This window comes from Crassostrea angulata, chromosome 4 (genome assembly GCF_025612915.1).
Source record: "Crassostrea angulata isolate pt1a10 chromosome 4, ASM2561291v2, whole genome shotgun sequence".
NCBI lineage: Eukaryota > Metazoa > Mollusca > Bivalvia > Ostreida > Ostreidae > Magallana > Magallana angulata.
In genome coordinates this window covers 19,117,694-19,139,622 of record NC_069114.1, presented here as the reverse complement: position 1 = coordinate 19,139,622, position 21,929 = coordinate 19,117,694, and the positions used below count along the sequence as shown (strand labels likewise).

Genomic DNA, 21,929 nt, shown 5'->3' with positions numbered 1-21,929 from the left:
TTTTCTTTATTCGAAACAGACGACTGAATTAAAAAAAATCCTGGATTGTCACGTGCTATTAACCCGAACTATCAGTTTAGCCGATAACTGGTACAGTTAAAGACACATTACTCGGACGTTAATTAGGGTCTGCCGTTTCCAACGGAAGACCCTCTTGTTTTTCTTCGGTTTCTTTTTATTAGGGTCTTCCGTTTCCAACGGAAGACCCTCTTGTTTTTCTTCGGTTTCTTTTTATTATTATTTTATTTTTTATTTTTTTTCTGACTCCTTCTCGGCTTTATATCTCACAAAGTTTTCATCCGATTTCAATGAAATTTTCAGAGCGTTTGTAAAGTTACCGTGCCTCAAATATGTTAAAGTTTCAGCATTTACGTCACTTCCGTTCAAATTTGGCGGCCATTTTTAAATTAAAAAGTAGTGATTTTGTCCGGGAGAAATCTCAGTTAACTTTAAAGATATCGCTTTGAAATTTTTACTGATGATAGATGTATCAATTCTATAATGTACTGGGGGGTTTAAAATTTGTTCATCAATTTTGCTCAAAACCGGAAGCAGTTCAAATTTTTGGAAATTTTCATTTTTTTGAACAAAATAAGACAATACTTCAGTCATATAGAACTTGCCATGGTGAATTCAAATCTGAAATCCGTTTGAAAATCAAACAATGCATTACTGAGATATCGGGGTTTAAAAATTGATTTTTCCGGAAATTTTGATTCCGCGTCCTTTGTTTAAAAAATAGCGTAATGTTCAAAGTAAAATTAATTCATACCAAAAATAATTGTTAAGTCGTGCTTGAACACATTCGGATTTTTTTTGTCAAGTCGTTCTTGAAATCAAAAAGGTTTATGTTAATTCGTACTTAAAATCATTCGTATTTTGTTAAGTCGTACCAGGAATAATTCGATTTTTTCATCTTTTTATTATAATTACTCTTGTTGTTGGTTTAAGAGCTCTGCTTCTTACAGGAAGTTCCAGCTTTACTTCCGACATTAACGGAAGACCCACTCGTTGCTTTGCTTTGAAATTTTTACTGATGATAAATGTATCAATTCTATAATGTACTGGGGGGGGGTTAAAATTTTGTTCATCAATTTTGCTCAAAACCGGAAGCAGTTCAAATTTTTAAAAATTTTCATTTTTTTGAACAAAATAAGACAATACTTCAGTCATATAGAACTTGCCATGGTGAATTCAAATCTGAAATCCGTTTGAAAATCAAACAATGCATTACTGAGATATCGGGGTTTAAAAATTGATTTTTCCGGAAATTTTATTTCCGCGTCCTTGGTTTAAAAAATAGCGTAATGTTCAAAGTAAAATTAATTCATACCAAAAATAATTGTTAAGTCGTGCTTGAACACATTCGGATTTTTTTTGTCAAGTCGTTCTTGAAATCAAAAAGGTTTATGTTAATTCGTACTTAAAATCATTCGTATTTTGTTAAGTCGTACCAGGAATAATTCGATTTTTTCATCTTTTTATTATAATTACTCTTGTTGTTGGTTTAAGAGCTCTGCTTCTTACAGGAAGTTCCAGCTTTACTTCCGACATTAACGGAAGACCCACTCGTTGCTTTGCAACGAGCTTTGCTCTAGTTATTATTTTATTTTTTTATTTTTTTTCTGACTCCTTCTCGGCTTTATATCTCGAAAAGTTTTCATCCGATTTCAATTAAATTTTCAGAGTTTTTGTAAAGTTACCGTGCCTAACAGATGTAAAAGTTTCAGCATTTACGTCACTTCCTTTCAAATTTGGCCGCCATTTTAAATTTAAAAAAAAGTGATTTTGTCCGGAAGAAATCTCCCTAAACTTTAAAGATATCGCTTTGAAATTTTTACTGATGATAGATGTATCAATTCTATAATGTACTGGGGGGTTTAGAATTTTGTTCATCAATTTTGCTCAAAACCGGAAGCAGTTCCAATTTTTGGAAATTTTCATTTTTTTGAACAAAATAAGACAATATATCAGTCTTATGGTACTTAACATGGTGAATTAAAATCTGAAATCCGTTTGAAAATCGGACGATGCATTACAGAGATATCGGGGTTTAAAAATTGATTTTTCCGGAAATGTTGATTCCACGTCCTTGGTTTAAAAAATAGCGTAATGTTCAAAGTCAATCGCAACTTCTCGGGCCTTTCCGGCTGGCTCGGAAAACACCTCTAATGTATTACCAAGGCGTCCCTGACAACCCCCCTTTTTGTAAAACTTGAAATAAATAGAACACATTTTACGATCTGTTGAGATGTGAGCTATACTTCATTAAAGTAAACGATATACACTAAAATATAACACAGAAGCGACATACAAGACTGTCTAGCCGATACTTATTTTAATGGGAAGCGACTCCATTTTGTATAAAATTCTTACATCCGGTGATGGTAATACATTCGAGGTGTTTTTCCGAGCCTGCCGAAAAGGCCCGAGAAGTTGCGATTGGTTCAAAGTAAAATTAATTCGTATTTTTTTTGGTCAAGTTGTTCTTGAAATCAGAAAGGTTTTTGTTAATTCGTACTTAAAATCATTCGGATTTTGTCAAGTCGTACCAGGAATAATTCAATTTTTTCATCTTTTTATTTTAGTTACTCTTCTTGTTGGTTTAAGAGGTCTGTTTCTAACAGGAACTTCCGGCTTTACTTCCGACATTAACGGAAGACCCACTCGTTGCTTTGCAACGAGCTTTGCTCTAGTTTTAATATTTAATTTCAAACAAAAATATGCATGTAGATATACATTACTATCTTACGGATAATGAAAACATCACCAACCATTATAAATATCATACGTGGTGCAAAATGGTAATTTTGGCAGCAATCTTGAATACCATACAAAGCACTTTGGTTTTATAGGCTATGCGATTTACTATAGATATGTTAGATTATTTTTCAAGGTCATGGCGGTCACATATAGGTCTTTCTTGGTGCTGTGATCTTGGAACAGCCGTCTCTGTATAAGGCTAACTTGTCTTTTGATATTTACCACGCTTAGGCATCTTAGAATTTATTATACCATACTCCATGTACTTCAAGAGTCCATCATTGATGGTATTAAGAAATATACAAGTGAAAAGATATCAATGTGACAGCGAACCGGGTTTTCTTTTATGTGAACTGTATCCATAATCCATGTCATCCCGTATCCAGTGAAATGGAGTACCCTATATGCAATATTTTGCCAAAAAATGACTAACTTTAAAAGCTGGTATTTTTTTCATAAATTATCGGAAATCCAAATCCTAGCAATATGCACACCTCTGATATATGTACAATTGATCTGCAAGAGAACAACTTCCTCTCTTGAAAACTGTAGGAGGAGTTATCCGTACAATGAGGGTACCATTATGGCAGCCGCCAACGCGCTGTATATAATGTACGGAATTTAAGGCACCATCAGGCTGAGGAGAAAGGGGGGGGGACTATTAAGGCCAACGCATGCATTTCTTTTAGTCATCAGGAAATTTATTTCATGAAATAAACATATATGTTATACATGTAATTATCACAGAAGCATTTTGTTTTTATTTTCTTTTAAGAGATACAACTCATTAAATAGTTGCTACAGAAACCAAACAAAACACAAACAAATTATATTTGATTTGATTCACATTGTTCTGCTTCTTTGCACATATTAAGTTGAGCATAAAACAGGAAAGAAATGTACAAGTTTGTAGGTCTGTAATATAATGTCTACTGAACGAAACCTATAACTTTAATTTGCTAATTATATCTGTCTTTTTCTATACAACTTTTGCCCTCTTCAAATTTTACATATTCCCAATAATAATTGCATTACTGAACATCAAGATATGCCATCTAGATAATATCTATGAAACTAGAAGGGCTACAATAAAGATGACTGTATATTAAAAAAAAGAAATATACAGGTACTTATCTAATTAACCCTTAATTACAACCACTATATATATGTAATCTAAAATTATCAATAGAAAGACCAAAACTGTTTTAAATAATGCATGAAATCAGAAGAAGATTGAATCCAAACAATGTTATAATTAAATTTTCAAAACAACAAGTAATATTAACCAAAAACAAAAAAACAAACAGAACAAGCAAATGTACACTTCACTATTTTCGCGTTTCATGCTTTTAAACTTGTTTTTAAGTTTCAAAGCTTTCTAAAATTTTAGGCACGAAAAAACACAAATATTAATGAAATTGATTTTTTTTAAAAATCAAAACCTATTAGATTTTTTTAGCATTTAATTTCATTTTGTGATATGCTTCTTCATTCACCACTAGTTTTCCTTATTTCAAACAAAATATCAAACTTAAGGTGGCTCACTACCTTGAAATATTCTCAAATCAGCAGAAAATTACTTGATTATGATAGACATTATAATGGAAGTCTATCAAATATGGAAAAGAAGTATTTTTAAGTCAAATAGGCAATAAAAATGTGCAATTTGGATGAAAAATTACATTTTCGATAATTTAATTCCGTAAACATGAACAAGAGCTCCAGGCGGATTCGAACTCATGAACTGCAGTTCAAAATCCCAAATACTTTAACCACTGAGCTACAATGATATACAACCTAATCGAAAGATATAAACAGTTTAACAAAACATTTGAATCGCCATCTTGTGACGTAGTGTCTTAAAAAGTATGAGTCTGGGTGTAGTGAGGTACCTTAATTTGCTTTTTATATTAAGCTAACAACAAAAACAAAACATAAATGTACATCTAAAGTTATACATGTACATAAAGCACAGTATGTGTACATTCAAAAATTGGAAGCAACAAAATTATAGCTGCATGGTTTAAATAGACGAAAAAATTGGACATAGGCACCAGGTGTATTTTTAATACTAGTACATCTACATGTACATAGCTTTGTATAAATACATATGCATGTGTACATTTTCATCCTTTTGATCTTCTTAAGCTTGAAATTAAAATTGAACACATAAGTTCTTTAATATGTTTTTTTTTTCAGCAAAAAGTTACATACACATATAAGCAAATAAAACAAACGAGATTTTAGGTAAGTTATAGAAAAAAAAAGATTTAAACAAATAAGATACAATTCGCAATTTACCAATTGCTTATAACAGTTAACATATGCATATTCTGTTTTTCATTTTGATACATAAAAATTTGATACAATTAACTTGATTTTACAAACAAAAACAAAAAAAAACATACAAATTTTAAAAACTATTTTTCATTATCACGAGAGGAAAAACGCATGCATGTAGGTAAAATTAAGAACACTTAATGCATGTGATATTTTACTACGAAATCCCATAATTCATGTCAGTATGGTCAAATTTATAGGCCTAGATATGAATTATCTTAAGATTTATTCCTCCCAAATTCTAATTATCTTTATTCTTAATAATTCAATGTAAATGTAAAAAAAAGTATGCATACACATATTAATTTATCTTGGACATATGGTAGTATTATAGGAAAAATATATGGAATGATGAAATAATAACTTTGGCTGAGGTATGACTTCACTCAAACCTGTACAACTGACCCTAGCATTCACAACCCCCCCCCCCCCCTCCCCTCCCCAGAATTACACATATCTTTTATTGAAGGTCTCTCTTTGCCTGATAAAACATCCATTGACAAAATCATAGCATGTCCTGTCTATGGAAAATGGGGTATTCTGAATGTAACAATTTATTGTCCCAAGCACGTGACCTTCAAATTCAAAAACTATGTAACATTTCAAAATCTCTTCCAAGTTTTCAATACATAAATATACCTTTTTAAAATATACAATTCAAAATTCAGTTAATTTAAAAATAAAAAGACCAAGAGTGTTTGGAATATATGAAGAGAGTCATAAGATCCCTTACATATATCATGTATACAGCAGTTTACTATTTATAATAAAAGTTTTTAAGAATAATACAAAAATACATATATTATTTTTTTTATCTTATTTACTCTTATGACTATATGTATACATGTAAAAAAAAGTTTTTTACCTTATTTACTTGTATGTATATAGATTTATATATATAATGTAAAACAAACTAAACTAATATGAACAAAACCTGAGTTACGGGAATTCCTAGTTTCTGCTAGGTACTATAATATATCAACTGTAAAATCATGAACATTAACAGCAAGTACTTAATATACAAACAATAAACTGATGATAATAAATATAGCACCTAGCAAATAATAGCCCCACAACCAATAAATAAAATAAAATGGATGATGGAAGAGCTCTATGCATGTACATGTGTTTCATACATGTAATCATGCATACACTGTAGATGCCTAATAAACGCAAGGAATTAATACCTTCATAAAATCTCAAATAGCACTATATCTCGCTTATATTTTTTTAGGCAGATGTAAACTATAAACGAAACTGTGATGAAAGTTTGGCATTTACAATTTTAAATTCTCACAATTATCGGTATAAGCAAAATTCTTGAATTGCAGAATTAAGTTCTCGCATGAAAAAAGGCATCAACAGTGCATGTATATCATATGTATTTTTTTCATATACACATGCATGTCAATATCACATACAATATAAAGATGAACGAACACTACTGTAAACGTGTCATATTTGGGGCGTACGATATTTGTTGGAAAAATAGTTTTTCAACATGTTCACATGCATATGAATTAGAGTTTTCCTGATGTTTTTGTTCTTGGCATTTGGCCATGTATTTAATTTAGCAGCTAGAAGTCGCATTCTGCCAAATATGCGAAATAGAATACACAGCCAAATATAATGCGCTTACAGTGACTATTAAATCTGAACACTACAGATAGAGCAAGTACATAACACAATTTGCATTGGACAGGAGGACAAAATGAAAATTTACAGCACAACATGTAGAGCGTATTCTGAACACATATACAATGTACCGTACATAACATGCATGTGTCAACGTGGATTATTTTTTGTAAGTAAATAATCAACTCATGTATTCAATCAACTATTGAACGAATAAACTTGACTCTCGATCTAGTCACCTAAAAAGTTTACAAAACAACAACTAATTTGGAAGTTGGGGATCCACTGATTTTGACTAGATGGAATTAACAAACTCCCTTAATACTCTTTTTATTTGTAGGGAATTATCTCCCCCCTCCCCTCCAAAAAAAACCCTGTACAAGTATATAAATGTAACTATCAGTCAGTTTAAAAGTAAGATTGATTACATTAAGTTTCAGTTTCATCACAGTATTTGCATGCAATTTTACGGAGATCAAGACATGTGGTAAAGCCAAGTGTGTGTATAGTTTCGTGGAAAGGACTGAATAGGCATATTTGACTTTAGGATCTAAATCATATTTGACACAAATTTTGATGACAAAAATTGACGTGTACACCCTGATGTTTCATTGATTATTTTTGCTACAATTGAAATATGTCATAAATTAAATCAATAAATAAAATATGCTAAGAATCAAATTGTATGTCTGTGCTAGTAGAACATGTACTATGTGAATATGTCGCGTACATTACCAGTACATTTTATCTGAAGAATTGAACAAATATACAGGTAACACAAAGGAGGAAAACTTGTTTAACACCTTCAGTAATGTAAGGAAAAAAATATGCTTGAAATAAATATTTGAATAAATTAATATTGGAAGGATTTAGTTTCAAATTGGCAGGATAATATAATATAATCCCTTACCCACCAAACCCACCCACCCACCCCCCCCCCCCCCCAAAAAAAAATAAAAAGGAAAATATAAGATTGATTCTTCCCTTCAAAGCTTAGATACCATCAAACAGATGATAAACACAATGCAAGATATGTCTTGTTCTCTGATTTCAGAGTCTTTTTTAACATTTTGGAATGAATCACTACTCTTTCTTTTGCTTGCGAAGTCTCAGGTATGGCCAGACTTTCATCCAAAACTACAACACAAAAGCACAAATTCTTATACATTAACCTTTATTTATAAATATTGTGAAAAAATAAACCAAGAGAAGCTTCATGGATCTGGGGTCAATAATTGGTCCATATACAATTTAATTTAAAACAACAAAGTGACATTTTGACACAACAAAATCACTTGCATTCCATTTAATAGATTATTGGTTTTCATAATTTCACAAGTTGTCAATAAACCCTCATTAGTTTTGAGGTGAAAGAAATGGTATTGAATGGCCAAAGTCCATCAGTCTCACAGAAAAATTGAAAAGAAGACAATAAACAAACCTTGATTTCTGGTTTCATTCCAAGGTATAGGTATCTTGTATGAGCACTAAAAAGAAAGTAATCTCTTTTTTCAATTTCAATTTATGTGTATTCTAACATCCTAATTGTTGACCATGGTGATGTTTATGCAAAAAGAAAATGTTTCTTATCGTATACATTTTTTACTACATGATTGTATAATAATATCTACCATGTGAAAAAAGCTTAGTGATACTAAAGCTTTCAAATTTTTTGCCATTCTTTTTTACTTTCCAAATAGAAACATAGCCTGGTTGATAAAATTAACTGAAAATAAGCGTAGGCAAGGTTTCAATATATGCTTAAAGTATTGCTGACACTTACTATGTAGAAATACCTATATCCATCAATCAACAAATATTAATTTTCAAAATCGTTCACTGTCCGAGAGTAAATCCTACTAATATGCTATTTCTCCTCAGCCCTTTAGCACACTGCATTTCTTTTACCTGAATAAGACAGAGAGATATGTCCCAGTCCCTGCTAAGATGTGCCACCAGGCGTGGAGCTGGAAAATAGGGGCGAATACTCCTAGGTACTCTTTTCTGATTAACCTGCAAAACAGACCGAGTTCATTACTATAATTACCAGTCATCACCTCTCAGAAATCAAGCTTGAGATGGAAATACAGAACTGATACTAAATGACAGTCGATACATACCGGTACTGAGAAAATATGATTTTTTTGATGGCTTCAATTATATTGATTAGGTATCATATTGTATATCAAAATTAATATCATATCCTCAATGAACTCATCTTCGTAGATGCAATGAATTAGAATGAAAAGTAAATCCTCAAAGTCACACCCCAAAATAATTTTTAAGATATATTTACTTTCCATAACAAGCTCAATGATTCTACAGAATACCATTAATTCTGACCATCATTTTCATATCCCTCCCCGAAATCTAATTCTATTCGAAAAATCAAATAAAAAAAGGCTCAGGGGCCACATCACACACCTGAGCAACAATAGTCATAACTCTTATCAAATCATCTTTTATGGTATCAAATACGATAAGCGATATTGGTGAAACACTCATGCCCCTCTCCCTTGGACATACATTATAAGGTGCACAAGCCTTTATTATATATAGGCAGTAAACATTATAGGTAGTATACATGAAAATGAAATTGTCATGATGAGCTTTTGACTGAAAAATAAATAGGACTCATTTACATTTACAGTTTACATTGTTTACACTTCCCTGTACTAAATGAATGATATTCATCTTGCACGGCAGTTTTGTTTTAAACCAGGTTTTTAATTCACAAGTGGTATATAATAAACAAAACATTATGTTATGTTTTTACTGCAATATTATTGTCACAAATTGGAACAGTTTACAAGGTTGTTGTTGTATTATACCAAATTATAATAGTAAAATATAGATTCAATTTTTTTTTTATAAATCATTAAACAAACTCTGTATTGTAAGTGCATGATGATAAACTTCAAATTTTTTGTTCATTTTTATTATCTCCTTTTATTTGCAATGTACATGAATCAAAACTAGAGGTACTGGGAGCAAAGCTCACAAATACAACCCCCCCCCCCCACTAAAAAAAATATAACTCAAGTCTTTCTCAATGAAAATGTAATGGATACACTTTTCTCTTAAAGTAACCTTGAACTTTCACAATTGACCAAAGCTAAAAGTTGGGACATGTTTACAAGTCACAATCAATCTTTGTGTCAAATTCTAGCTTCTTATGATTTTCATCACAAGACATGACACAGGCAGGAATTATGTATTCTTGAACAATGACCATAACCTTCCCCAAATGTCCTTGGAACAAAATCATTATACACCCTCAGGTCATATAGACTGGACACAAATTTTAAAATTTTCCTTCCAGAGACATCGACCTTGCCCAAATGATTTTGAGGCAAAATCATGGCAACACCCTAAGTCATAAGCAAATCTTAAGTTTGTGTGAAGCAAGAACTTCCAATGTCTCTCCAAAAGATAAATATGGACTGGACACGACTGCACAGACAGATGGACAGACGGACATGCAGACAGACAGACAGAAAGACAGACGGACCGACAGACGGACAGACAGACAGACGGACTGACGGACGCAGAGTAGAGCTATAGTCCCCTTCGGTGAAAACCGGTAGGGGACTAATAATACATGTATTAAGAACCGTACAAAAACAATAAGTCTCCAAATTTCATTCGGGAGACTTGATAATAAAGATTAAATAGAGATAGGATCATCAAACATCAATAATCTAAAGATAATTGACAATTTCTGATTCTAAGGGGGTCAGGATGACCCCTTAGGGTCATGACTTAAATTACATGCCATTATGATCTGATGCACCATGACCTAAGGAGGAATAATATCTTTGGATTAAGGTGGGGATCTCAATGGTTTTTATGATATTTGATAATTTCAGGAAGAGCACTTGGGATCATGACCTACATACCATCTGAAATGCTTTGAACAAAGAAACAATAATATAATATGTACATGATATATGATTCAATTTAAGAACCCAGATATAGATCAATCATCTATGGTTTGTAATACTTACGATGTATGTATATTCATGCATTAGTTAGTGTTTTGTTCTATACTATTCATGTTCATGACTGTAGTAATGGCTTTGTCTTATTTTAAATAACATCCTTAATTGTCAAATAATATATTAAAATCAAAATATAATTTGGGTGTCTAAAAACTTTTATAAACTTGTAAAAAAATGTTATTCTTTAAAGAAATTACATTACACCTTGCATAATTGACAAATGATCTATTGAGATATGATCAGAGGTCATGTTTCTACCTTGGGATCAATAACTAGTATTCATTAACAAGTTAAAATTAATAACAATAAATGATTCAAATTATAAATGTTTATACTCAACATTCGTCCTCCCCCAATCTAACCTGGTTCTAAAGATTCAGTCTTCTTAATACATTCTAACATGTGTACAGTAGCAAATTTTAAATCATTTCTTGATTGCTTTTTCTCTCCTGATGCACATTAACATTTTGGAAATTGCTTAATTCAATTTTTAAGATTTATAAGCAAATTGTTATATGCATGTGTATTTGCCTATTTGGGGCAATTGTAAAGTCTCATAAACAAAGCAGTGTCATATCATTAGGCTAGGAATTACCCACATGAATCAAACACTACATATGAATAAGATAAAATACTTTATTATTTCTAGTTCTAGAATGTCAGAGTGTCTTTAAGGGGGCATAATCTATATACAATTTCACGTGCAATGACACAAAGAGCAAGAATAAATTATATGGTTTAATTAGGGATGAGGATCTCAGATCTCAGACGTTAACAAAATATACAGTGTATGCATCATAATGACATTAGAAGATATTTTGTATTTTCCTGTTTCGTGGGATCAGAACAGTCCCATAAGGTCATGACCTACACCGTATTTGATGCATTATACATGTAATACATTAAGAAAGAAATACTAGATCCTTCCTTCCTATTATAACTCAAATAAAACTGATAAGTGTCTACACTTACTTACATGTTATACATACATTTAATCCGAAATTGTTTATACAGGGTCAATATGGGGTCAACTCAATAGTTCAAGTCTGACAAATGAAAAACATAACTTTTGCAATTAAAATAACAGAAACTTTACAAATGCGATAGGATAGGTAACGATGATAAGCTTATTTAAATATTAAAAGATAATGATACAGTATGCTGTCAAAGGGAGATCACATTTAGAAAGTGAAAGTAGAACTAATTAATTATGTATGCTGGCATCTCATTATATTGTGCTACTGCTACTACATGTATTATGTTTATCTATATTGGTCAACATCATAATGATAATCCAATTGAAACACAATAACGAATTCCTTTAGCTGATTTAAACTAATCATTTTCTGCATATGGAAAACACATACATGTATACTTACACGTGAACCCGTCTAATCGAAGAGCTGGGTAAAACTAGTACCCGCTAATGAGACCTGCAGACCTGTGTTGTGTACGTCACTTCAGACAAAGATCAGTTATTTGTAACATGCATGTATTTTTATGATTTATTCTTCAAATCCACTTGCACTATTTTATTAGGTAAATAACAGCTTTAAGGTGGTGCAGGACACTTGCATATTGTGATTTATACTTCCTGATTGAGATAAACAATAAAGTATAGTAAATATTAAATAGATATTTACCCCCCAAATAATGTTACCTAACATTGAAGCGCAATGGGTTAGAGCGTTTACATGTCTGTAAGAGCATTGGGGTCCAAGGTGGGGCTATTTTTGGTAATTTTACTATTGATATAAATGAATTTTTTAGGGGGGGGGAGGAGGGTCTGGAACCCCTCACTCCCACCCCTTCTCTAAATCTGTGCACACGATGATGTGCTTGTAGGCACACAGAAGCAAATCTAAAACCGGCAACCGCCACGGGGAGGGGACATAATCTAATTTTTAATTTTGTTTGTAATAATTATATAGACCATTATACTTTCTATGACATGAAATGTCAAGATTATTGATTAACTGAAAATTCACTGCAAACAGTTCAACCCCAAATTGCACATAAAGTGCTGCTCATGTGTGTTATATATATATCATATGGGAAATGATCTCATTCTTCAGTTATGAAATTTATGATTTTTAAATGTATTACCGGAGCTGGCATGTGGCCTTCATTTTTAATTAAACTAGTAAAAACCAGTGTTATTTAGGGGCAAACACTTGGTGCGGGTATTAATGTCTAATGACAGCATCTAGTTTTTTTTACTGCTGGTGATATACTTACTGTATGTACCAGTATATTGTATAAGATGACTGTAGGGAAAGAATGCTTGTGTAGAGAAAGTTGGCTAGTAAATTGTAAAATTTTCCATCTAGTCAATCCTAATCTCTGTTGTTGAAGTTTTTTTTGTTTTTTTTTAATTGACAGGTACAAGGTGTCCAACTGATTTTGCTGAAGTTCCCTCGGAATTTATGGACTTTTTTGGTACAGACCCAAGGGTGAGATTAATCTGTGAATTATTGAACAAGCGCAATGCATCCACATGGACTTGCTTTTTCCATCATTTTCATTTGTTTGTTTTAATTTTTGTTTATTTTTCCATTTCTTTAGGTAATCAGTCTGTTTGCTAGACATTTTCGAACAGGAGAACTGTTACCCATGGAAGCCATTAAGAAGTATTGTAAAGCAAGCAATATGTTTTCAGCCACTGTAAGTATTAAAAATATTTCATTAGAAATAGGCTCGGAAAAGATAGCTGGATAGCTAGGAGTTATATCTTCCTTTATGTTTTCCACCACTATCAGCTCATGCAGTATTTCAATGTTTGTTTTTCCCTAATAAAATCTACATGTTAATTTAAACATTTATAAAGGTATGTTGCATGTCAACTAATCTGTAGAAAAATAAACTGCCTGAAACAAGGAGACAGAAATTGCAAGTATAGATACTGTACTCCATCCATGCTGTTAGATATTATATACAATAGAATGTTGTACCAAGATCAATAAAATTTTCCATTTTATTAGGAAATGCAAGTTCAGATAGTGTACTCCCTGCTTAGTCAGAAGCTTTATGGGAAGAACCCTCTGGAAAAGTCTACCACTGAGCTGTACGCAGAAATCCACAACCAGTACATGGGGGTACCCTACGTGGAAGGCCCAGTAAGTGGTAACTACAGTACAGTAAAAATAATTTAAGCAAGCATACTTATAACAAATGCACGCTTACAGGGAAGTCAGTTTTAGTTTTATTCCCATAATCTTCTAATGTTCATGTACCGTAAACCTATAGGGTTAAAAAAATATTATGTTTGTAATAAGTGCATAAATAATTTTTAAAAAAGACTAGAGAGTTATAAAGAATGATAACCTAAAGTACCAGTATAAGAAAAAAGAGAATTTAATACGCCAATATTGATACAAACTAAACAAACATATACATGTTTTTGGAAGATATAATATTTTTTCACTTTCAGGCTCCCCACTTGCGCATCGGCCACTTGAATGGTTATGGAGCCCGCTATTACTCCTACCTGATGTCCTGGGCGTTGGCATCAGAAATCTGGCAGCAGTGCTTCAAGGAGGATCCCCTAGACAGGTGGGTGACCATACTCAGGTGTACATAGTTAGCTGCAATAATTAGACTACCTGACTCACTTTGTTTCAGAAGCAATGTAAATGGTATTAGGTTACACAGTTTTGCAGTATCTTTAATATTTTCATTAAAAGATACAAATTTCAAACAGTTGATACTGTTTCTGAAATATGAAATTAAAATATATATTTTGCATGTCTTCTAGTCTTAGATATTAAAATATACCAGAATATATACATGAACACACACATACATGTATACATGTCTTTTGACTAACTAACAAAAAAGAATTATGTAACAATGAAGTGGACTTTTATAAAATATATTCACAACTTATTTCACAGAGAAATGGGTGAGCGTTTCAGAAGGGAGCTCAGTCCTAGCTCACGGAGGAGAGATTCAACCCAAAGATTTAATCAATGGTAAGTACAGGTACAAGGATCAAAATCTCAATGTCCTTTTAAATGAAAATCAAGACGTAACTTCAGCCAGTGCTGGCACAATTATAGTAAATTTTACTACTATATCTAAAAATGAAAAGACTTATATTCTATGTATTGAAAGTACACTGTCGGAAAGCCAAATTCAGTTCTAAATGGAAAAATATCAGGATATGGCAATGTGTTTGACATATCTTCATACAAAATTGATTTACAGGCATATATCTTTTCCCTTTAAATTTTACTAGAGATAGTCCAATTCTGATTGATACAAGAACTTGAGCAATCCGATATTCTACACTTACATTAGAATTGCAAAATCTGATTGATATTTATTATGCTGCTAATAGTATACTCACAAAGACAAATTCGAAGACTATGATACATGTATCAAAGAAATGACTTTACATCATACATGAATGTTTACATTTCAATTGCAGCAATGCTTCAGAAACCATTGACTATTGATGATATGTTTGATGCTCTGGTGGAAAATATGAATTGCTGAACTACTAGTATAATACTGTGTCTGGTTAAGATTGAACAGAGTATAATCCTCACCAGTGATGCATTGTGCCACAATAAGAAGACTGTGATACATACCTTGTATATCATTGTCCAACAATCAAGATATCCCACAGCTGATATATATTTCTGGTGGAGAAGCAAGTGGGGAGAACATTCAAAGACAGTGTCAAAGGATGGAATCCATAAACACCCTACATGTACATGAATATTCATAAGTTTATCTTTAAAATGGGTTTAAAAATTTATGAATTATTTATTAAATTTATTTAGTTATTATTATGTTGCACAGTCTAACAAAAAAGACGGGTGCAAATAGATGGTGTGATTTACATTGATATAATTTTTAATTAAAGGAGTTAACAAAGTTATTGAATTGAATTGAATATTTTTATTAGGAAAGTTCTTTCAACATATACAAGGTTCCAGCCTTATTTTACAGTATTTTACTATGGGACACAGATACATTTGTGTTCAAATATGTCACTATCTTTGTTGAGTGGATACACATTTATAATTCCAATCTTATTTTGACGTGTATTTATATCAAAGGAGTGAATGAAATTGTAATCTCATTGTACAGTGAACAGTGTAAAAGGAGTTCTTTGATTGAGTACATGTATATCATATGCTAAAATTTGTTTTGCTGTTTCATAAAATGCATTAAAACCTAGCAATGTTCAATTTTCATGTTATCTATAAATACCTGTTACTCTTTTACCATTCTTTTCATTAAAATGTGAAATTTTTAAAGTTGAAATTAAATATGGCCTGTAGTAAGCTAAAAAAAAACCCATAAATGTCGGAATTCATGTTTCATTTTGCAGGTACATTATCTTTGAAAAATGGACCATCATAAAATATAAAAAATGTTTAATGTTCAGATTGCTACCTTCATTGGTCAATAATATACTTTTTCAAGTATCTTTGTTTAATAATGTTTGCTGTCTTTAATATATATTTAATGATGCCAAACATAGATGTTTTATAAAATTTAGGAAAGGAAGACAGCAGAAAAAATTAACATCAAATTAGAGTACCAAAAAAAGCTATATACACCTAATTTATGATAGTTGTTTTTTTTTTAAATATAAGTTGATATTTTTAAATTAGAATTTGTTAAACAATGCATATACATGTAAAAACGTTTTTAAAAATAAGAACATTCACAGATTCATAAAGATTTCAATCTTGTCAGATTCTATATGAACCGTCCAGTAAGCGCCTACAAATGACTGATCGTAGAAAAGGGGCCGCTGACGTGTTATGGAATCTCATCATTTTTATACGTAACTACTATAGGTTACAAAATCAAAATTTAAAAAGAATACATTGTGGACATAATAACAATGCATTCAGTTGATCTACCCTTTGCTCTCGGAATAGAGAAGAAAGTATTGTTAGAATAATATACATGTACATGTATGGCCATATTGGCCTGAACCCCTGACCCAGGAGCCATGAATTTTGCAATTTAGGAAAAGGGCTTCATAGACATCATAATCATGCATTTGCTTTTTAACCAGGTTTTTCGTAGAAAAGATCCAGCTACTAGTATTGAAAAAGAGTACCTGCCAAAAGAGTACCTAGTATATTGTACGTATCTCCAACGGTTTTCAAGAGGGAAGTTTTTGTTTTGCATTCAATTGCATGTATGTAGAATTATATCAGAGTTGTGCATATTACTTGGGCTTTGATTTTTTATACATTTTCCGAAAAATACCAGCTGTTTATAAGAATTAAGGAATCATTCTTTGAGTGTTATGAGGTGATAATTTCGGTCGGGGCGTGATCAAATCCAATAAAGCCCGAAGGGCTTTATGATAGATTTGATCACACCCCGACCGAAATTATCATCTCATAACACTCAAAGAATGATTCCTTATTACTTACATTTATATAATCTTAAGCCATCATACGATTATATATTTAAATATAAATAAGCAAACTCTGCTGGTGCCTCGATCGATTTGGCGTCATTTTTATTATGGGTTATATAGTACAAAATCGATACGTAGTTTTATCACAGGCAAAGACACTGGAAACTGTAAATATAACGTATTCATTTTTTTATTTTGCATAATATTTTTTATAGAGTATCTGGATAGGTTGTTTATCAATTCAAGGTATTATTGGGATCTACTAGTATATAGTAGCGGAGACTAAACATCTCTAAAAAATTACCATATTGGCCCCACGCTAGGGCCTAAACCCCTTACCCTGGAACCATAAATTTCACAGTTTAGAAACATGAACATTATACCCATGCATTAGGTTTTTCTCCCACACATGCGGAAGTAGCGAATTTTTTTTTTTTGAAAACCTGGCGTTTTTCGAATATTTGGTTACGCCCATGGGGCCCCTGACAGGGAAGGTTAACTTTATAAACTTAAAAATTTACCTACATCCTGCACTACAGAAGCTAAATACCAAATATGGTTGTAGTTGGCCCTGTACATGTAGTTTAAAAAGTTCAAATTGTAACGTTGTCACCTGAATGACACGACGATGGATAGAGACCAATGGGAAAAGGTCACCTGATTGAGAATAAAACAAAATAAATATTGATTACTTTTTCTTTAATAATAAAATTGCCATACTTTAATTTGGATTTTTCATTACATTGCAGTCTGAACAATTCAAAATCTAGTCTGAACTAGTCTTGTCTGAAATTATTTCATTTCATTAAACCAACAAAAGGAAGGACATAACTGTAGGAATATGAATCCTATGGTCAGCTCTTACTCTAAAAACCATATTTCTAATTGGAGTTTAGCGGTTTTTTATTCTTTACATACACGTTTATTTATACAGTTACATCAAAATTTAATCCAAACATTTTTTATTTCCTTAAATGTCAAACTTCCGTCTTCAAGACAGAGATGTATATAAAAATAACACGATTAATTTCCTCAGATGTATTAATTTTTTCAACATGGAGTCTTTCCTCCCACAAATGTAAGTGCATTAAATTGGTATCTTAGTTTATAAAAAATTTAAGCAATATACTAGTACTTCTTCCAGTTGATGTTTTGTAGATATTGTGAATAATGTGAATGAAAAACAAAAAAGATAAGTTTCAAATATATACATTTCAATAACTACAGATGTGAGGGATTGCAGCACATGTCAGAGTGCGTGTTTGTGGTACTGTGTCAGATAGTGGGGACCTCACAACAAGTGACCATGAGGAGGGAGATGATTGACATCGCGGAGATGATCGATAGACGAATCACACATCACGGTACGATCACGATGATGGTGAGTGGAAGCCAAAGAGAAGGATTTAGACTGAAGGGATCAGATATTGACATTATGTTTTGGCCAAACAACCAATGCGTGATCATGGACGCGTCTCAGTCTGAGTATTACAACACAGCCAATACAGCCTTGATTCTCTCTGAGAGTTCTGAGAGTCCACCAGGATTCACTTTACTACGGTTTCCTACACCATTCGCTGACCCAGTCGTCATTTCAGCATGTGTCAGAATGAATAATAGACTATATACATCTAGTTCTCTTTACAGAGAATTAACTTGTTCCTCAGTAGTTCCTAATTCTACACTACATGGACCCTGCAGTAGTGGTATCCTAGATGGAAAGGAATACGACTTTGCTTACTGTTTTGTTAGTGACTTTTGGCCTCCCTCTGTTTCCCTATCGACAGACAGATGTCACTCATGGCCTAATCCTCAAGTTGTTGATGACATTGTCAGAAATGGATGTCACTTTGTAGCAATAGGACACCCATTAGGACCTCATGAAAATGAAGAATGGAGAATTTCTTTTTCTCGTGCAGAATATAAACTTGTGTCGTCAATGAACCACTGTCAGTTTTTGACATATGGGTTGTTAAAACTTTTCTTAAAAGAAGTTCTAAACCAACAATCAGATGAAACCAGTAAACTGCTGTGCTCCTATCACATGAAGACAACAGTTTTCTGGACAATTCAACAAAACACATTACCTCACTGGAGTCCACAAAATCTCCTGGGTGGTTTCTGGCTCTGCTTTAAACTCCTCCTTAAATGGGTGTATGAGGGGATCTGTCCAAACTTTTTCATCCCACAAAACAACCTGTTTCTGACAAAGGTCCATGGCTCAGCACAAAACAGATTGTTCTTACAGTTAAATGAATTCTACAAGAAAGGTCTGGCCTGTCTGTTACAGAGTTCCTCTATCAGGTCCTACATCATTGATATCCTGTACAACCCTACACTTTCAATTTGTATGATGATGTCTGAAGTTGATTATGATGTAGAAGTGGCCGATGAATCCACACAATGTTATTATACAATTGCACAGCCATGCCATATTACCAAATACATACACATGATAGAACAGTTTGTAGAGTCACCAATGACACAATATCAAGTTGTGGTCTTACAGAAATTTACATCCTATGTCCTTCACCTAACCTCTTTTCTCTTACAAAATATGTACACATTCGCAGGTGTCAATAAACAGCTGTATATTGCAGTCAAAATTTCCTGTCACATGCTGAAATTAGCAGCCAAGGTCGGGTGTATTTCTGATATGTTGTACATTGCCATGTATTATTACAAGACACTCAGATACAGCGAAGCTTTATCTGTTTTAGAGATGACAAAGGTCAAGTTAGCTCAGCCTTATCTGATGTATAGGGGATCCGTAGACAGAGAGAGGTATAATGAGTCTGTAGGAGGACAGTCCTGGTCTACAAAGCGCAGACAGGCTGTAGCACAGGATATCATCCTTAGTCCCAAAATCTGTTATATCAGTGAACTATTACCAGAACAACAGTCTGCTCTACAGAACAGATCGATTAGATTAATGATCCCAGTGTTTGTAATGTTACATTTCCTAAAGTTTTTGTGTTACAGACACATTGATACGACATCATCACAAGCAGCTTTAAATGAATTACAGGTCCTAATCCACCATGATCAGGGGATGTATGTAAATAATCTATTCAGAGACATCTCCTGGGAAATCCTGGGGATCTGTCAACAGATGACAGGGAACCTTCAGGCTGCTCTTTACTCGTATCAACAATCACTCGCACAGTATCCATTCCACAGGATACAAACTGCTACACAGAGGAGAATACATGATGTGGTCCAGTCAACACTACACCAGTAAATATTTACATTTTCCCGTGTCGTTGTCTGTGATAACACTACGAATCGATTTTGTAACGTATAGCCCAATACAGTTCATCAATCACGCAGTTCGGGTGCAAGAAGGGGTTTGGATAATTTTACAAACTAAGATAAAGTGAAAATGTGAATTACTTAATATTTGATTGAAAATTAGTTTATATAATATGAATATAGGTAGTAAGGAATCATTTATGAGTATTATAATGTGATCAAATAACGTTCGGGCATGATCGAATCTATCATAAAGCCCCTTTAGGCTTTCTTTGAATTTGATCACTCCGGCCTTATTTGATCATCTTAAAATACTCAATGATTCCTTATTTCTAAAATTAGACAGTAATTTGGATGAAAGATCTGTTATAGAGTCAAAAATCTATCTACAAAACCAATATCTTTATGTAGATTTATGCGTAGATTTCCATGCAGTTAAAAATTATGTGCAAAGTAATATTCTTATACATGTATATACATGTATCTCCTAAATCATATGTACATTATATAGTGTATATAAACATGCATGTACGTTGGAGTGCAGAGCTTCAGATATGGTTAATTGATTGTATCTGTATTCTTTTTTAAGAACTTTCTTTCTTTGTAACATATGGAATAAAAGCAGTGTGTTTTGTCAAATTTGGTTTGTAATTGTTGCCAATGAATTAGAATTAGCGGAAGAAAACGACGTGAAGTTCGACAAGATAAATCAATTTAATACCATGTGATCCGTTTTTGTGTTTAATTGGTTTTGATGTTCCATTTCTGTGATTTTTCTAGAGCCAATATTTCTCAATTATAAACCCACGGGTTTATTTAAAAAAAAAAAAACGGGGGAAAATCATCCAATATCTGAATAGCTGAATTCTGTCATATATCTCAGTGCGTTGCTTTAGTGTGGCTCGACACATCAATGCATTATTTGCTGGATAAATAAAGAATCAGTTTTGAAAATTTGTTGGGTTTTTTTTTTTGGTAAGGGGGAGGGGGGGTCAGAAACCGGAAACATCGTTTCCAAGTCACTGAATGTTTGAATAAATGAAATTATTATACATATAGATATCTGTATCATTATGTAGCGTACATTAATCAACACTTCCTTTGTATGGATTATGCCAAGTTTTAACTCTCTTGAGAACCCATGCGAAATATATCTGTTCTATGTAAACATTAACACTGTTTGCTAAACAGACTGCCATAATGCCCACAAATCATACAGAAAACCCGCTGGGCAAATGTAAACACCCCATGCTGAAACTCTAGAGCCAAAAATATTTAATAACAAAACCTTAAAATAATCTTTGAACATCTTGGAAAAAAGTGGCTGATGGTAAATTACCGGTAAAGATCCTACAAATCCTAATTTAACAGTTTAGATTAAACAAAATTAAAAACGTTTCTAGCTTGTTCAATACCTTATACAGTAAATATCATTATATCAGAAATTCGTTTTAGTTCCGTTTTCTACGAAAGCTTCATTTTCAAAATAAAATAGAAATATCTCAAAATAATTTTTTACTCCTTTTTTGTAACATCTTTTTTTT

General features: G+C 32.5%; 2 protein-coding genes across 2 annotated transcripts; one reads left to right on the top strand and one right to left on the bottom strand.

Annotated features, from left to right (window-relative positions):
- Window positions 1-7,689: 7,689 nt before the first annotated feature.
- LOC128182137 (alkaline ceramidase 3-like) lies at window positions 7,690-8,792 on the bottom strand. The gene is made up of 3 exons (XM_052850748.1): window positions 8,647-8,792; window positions 8,180-8,225; window positions 7,690-7,875 (listed from the first exon to the last, which is right to left on the bottom strand). The coding sequence occupies exons 1-3, from the start codon at window positions 8,790-8,792 to the stop codon at window positions 7,822-7,824; spliced, it is 246 nt and encodes an 81-aa protein (XP_052706708.1). The 3' UTR covers window positions 7,690-7,821.
- Window positions 8,793-18,107: 9,315 nt separating this feature from the next.
- Window positions 18,108-20,824, top strand: LOC128182027 (uncharacterized). The gene is made up of 2 exons (XM_052850627.1): window positions 18,108-18,211; window positions 18,361-20,824. The coding sequence occupies exons 1-2, from the start codon at window positions 18,108-18,110 to the stop codon at window positions 20,372-20,374; spliced, it is 2,118 nt and encodes a 705-aa protein (XP_052706587.1). The 3' UTR covers window positions 20,375-20,824.
- Window positions 20,825-21,929: the final 1,105 nt, after the last annotated feature.

Bases quoted from the DNA above. Each gene is read 5' to 3' on its own strand.
- LOC128182137 (XM_052850748.1), bottom strand. From the start codon at position 8,792: ATGACTGGTAATTATAGTAATGAACTCGGTCTGTTTTGCAGGTTAATC. The intron at 8,226-8,646 runs GTAAAAGAAATG...CTTTCTTTTTAG, and splicing joins TATCTCTCTGTCTTATTCAG to TGCTCATACAAGATACCTAT. The intron at 7,876-8,179 runs GTTTGTTTATTG...TTTGTGTTGTAG, and splicing joins GAATGAAACCAGAAATCAAG to TTTTGGATGAAAGTCTGGCC.
- LOC128182027 (XM_052850627.1), top strand. From the start codon at position 18,108: ATGTCAAACTTCCGTCTTCAAGACAGAGATGTATATAAAAATAACACG. The intron at 18,212-18,360 runs GTAAGTGCATTA...CAATAACTACAG, and splicing joins GAGTCTTTCCTCCCACAAAT to ATGTGAGGGATTGCAGCACA.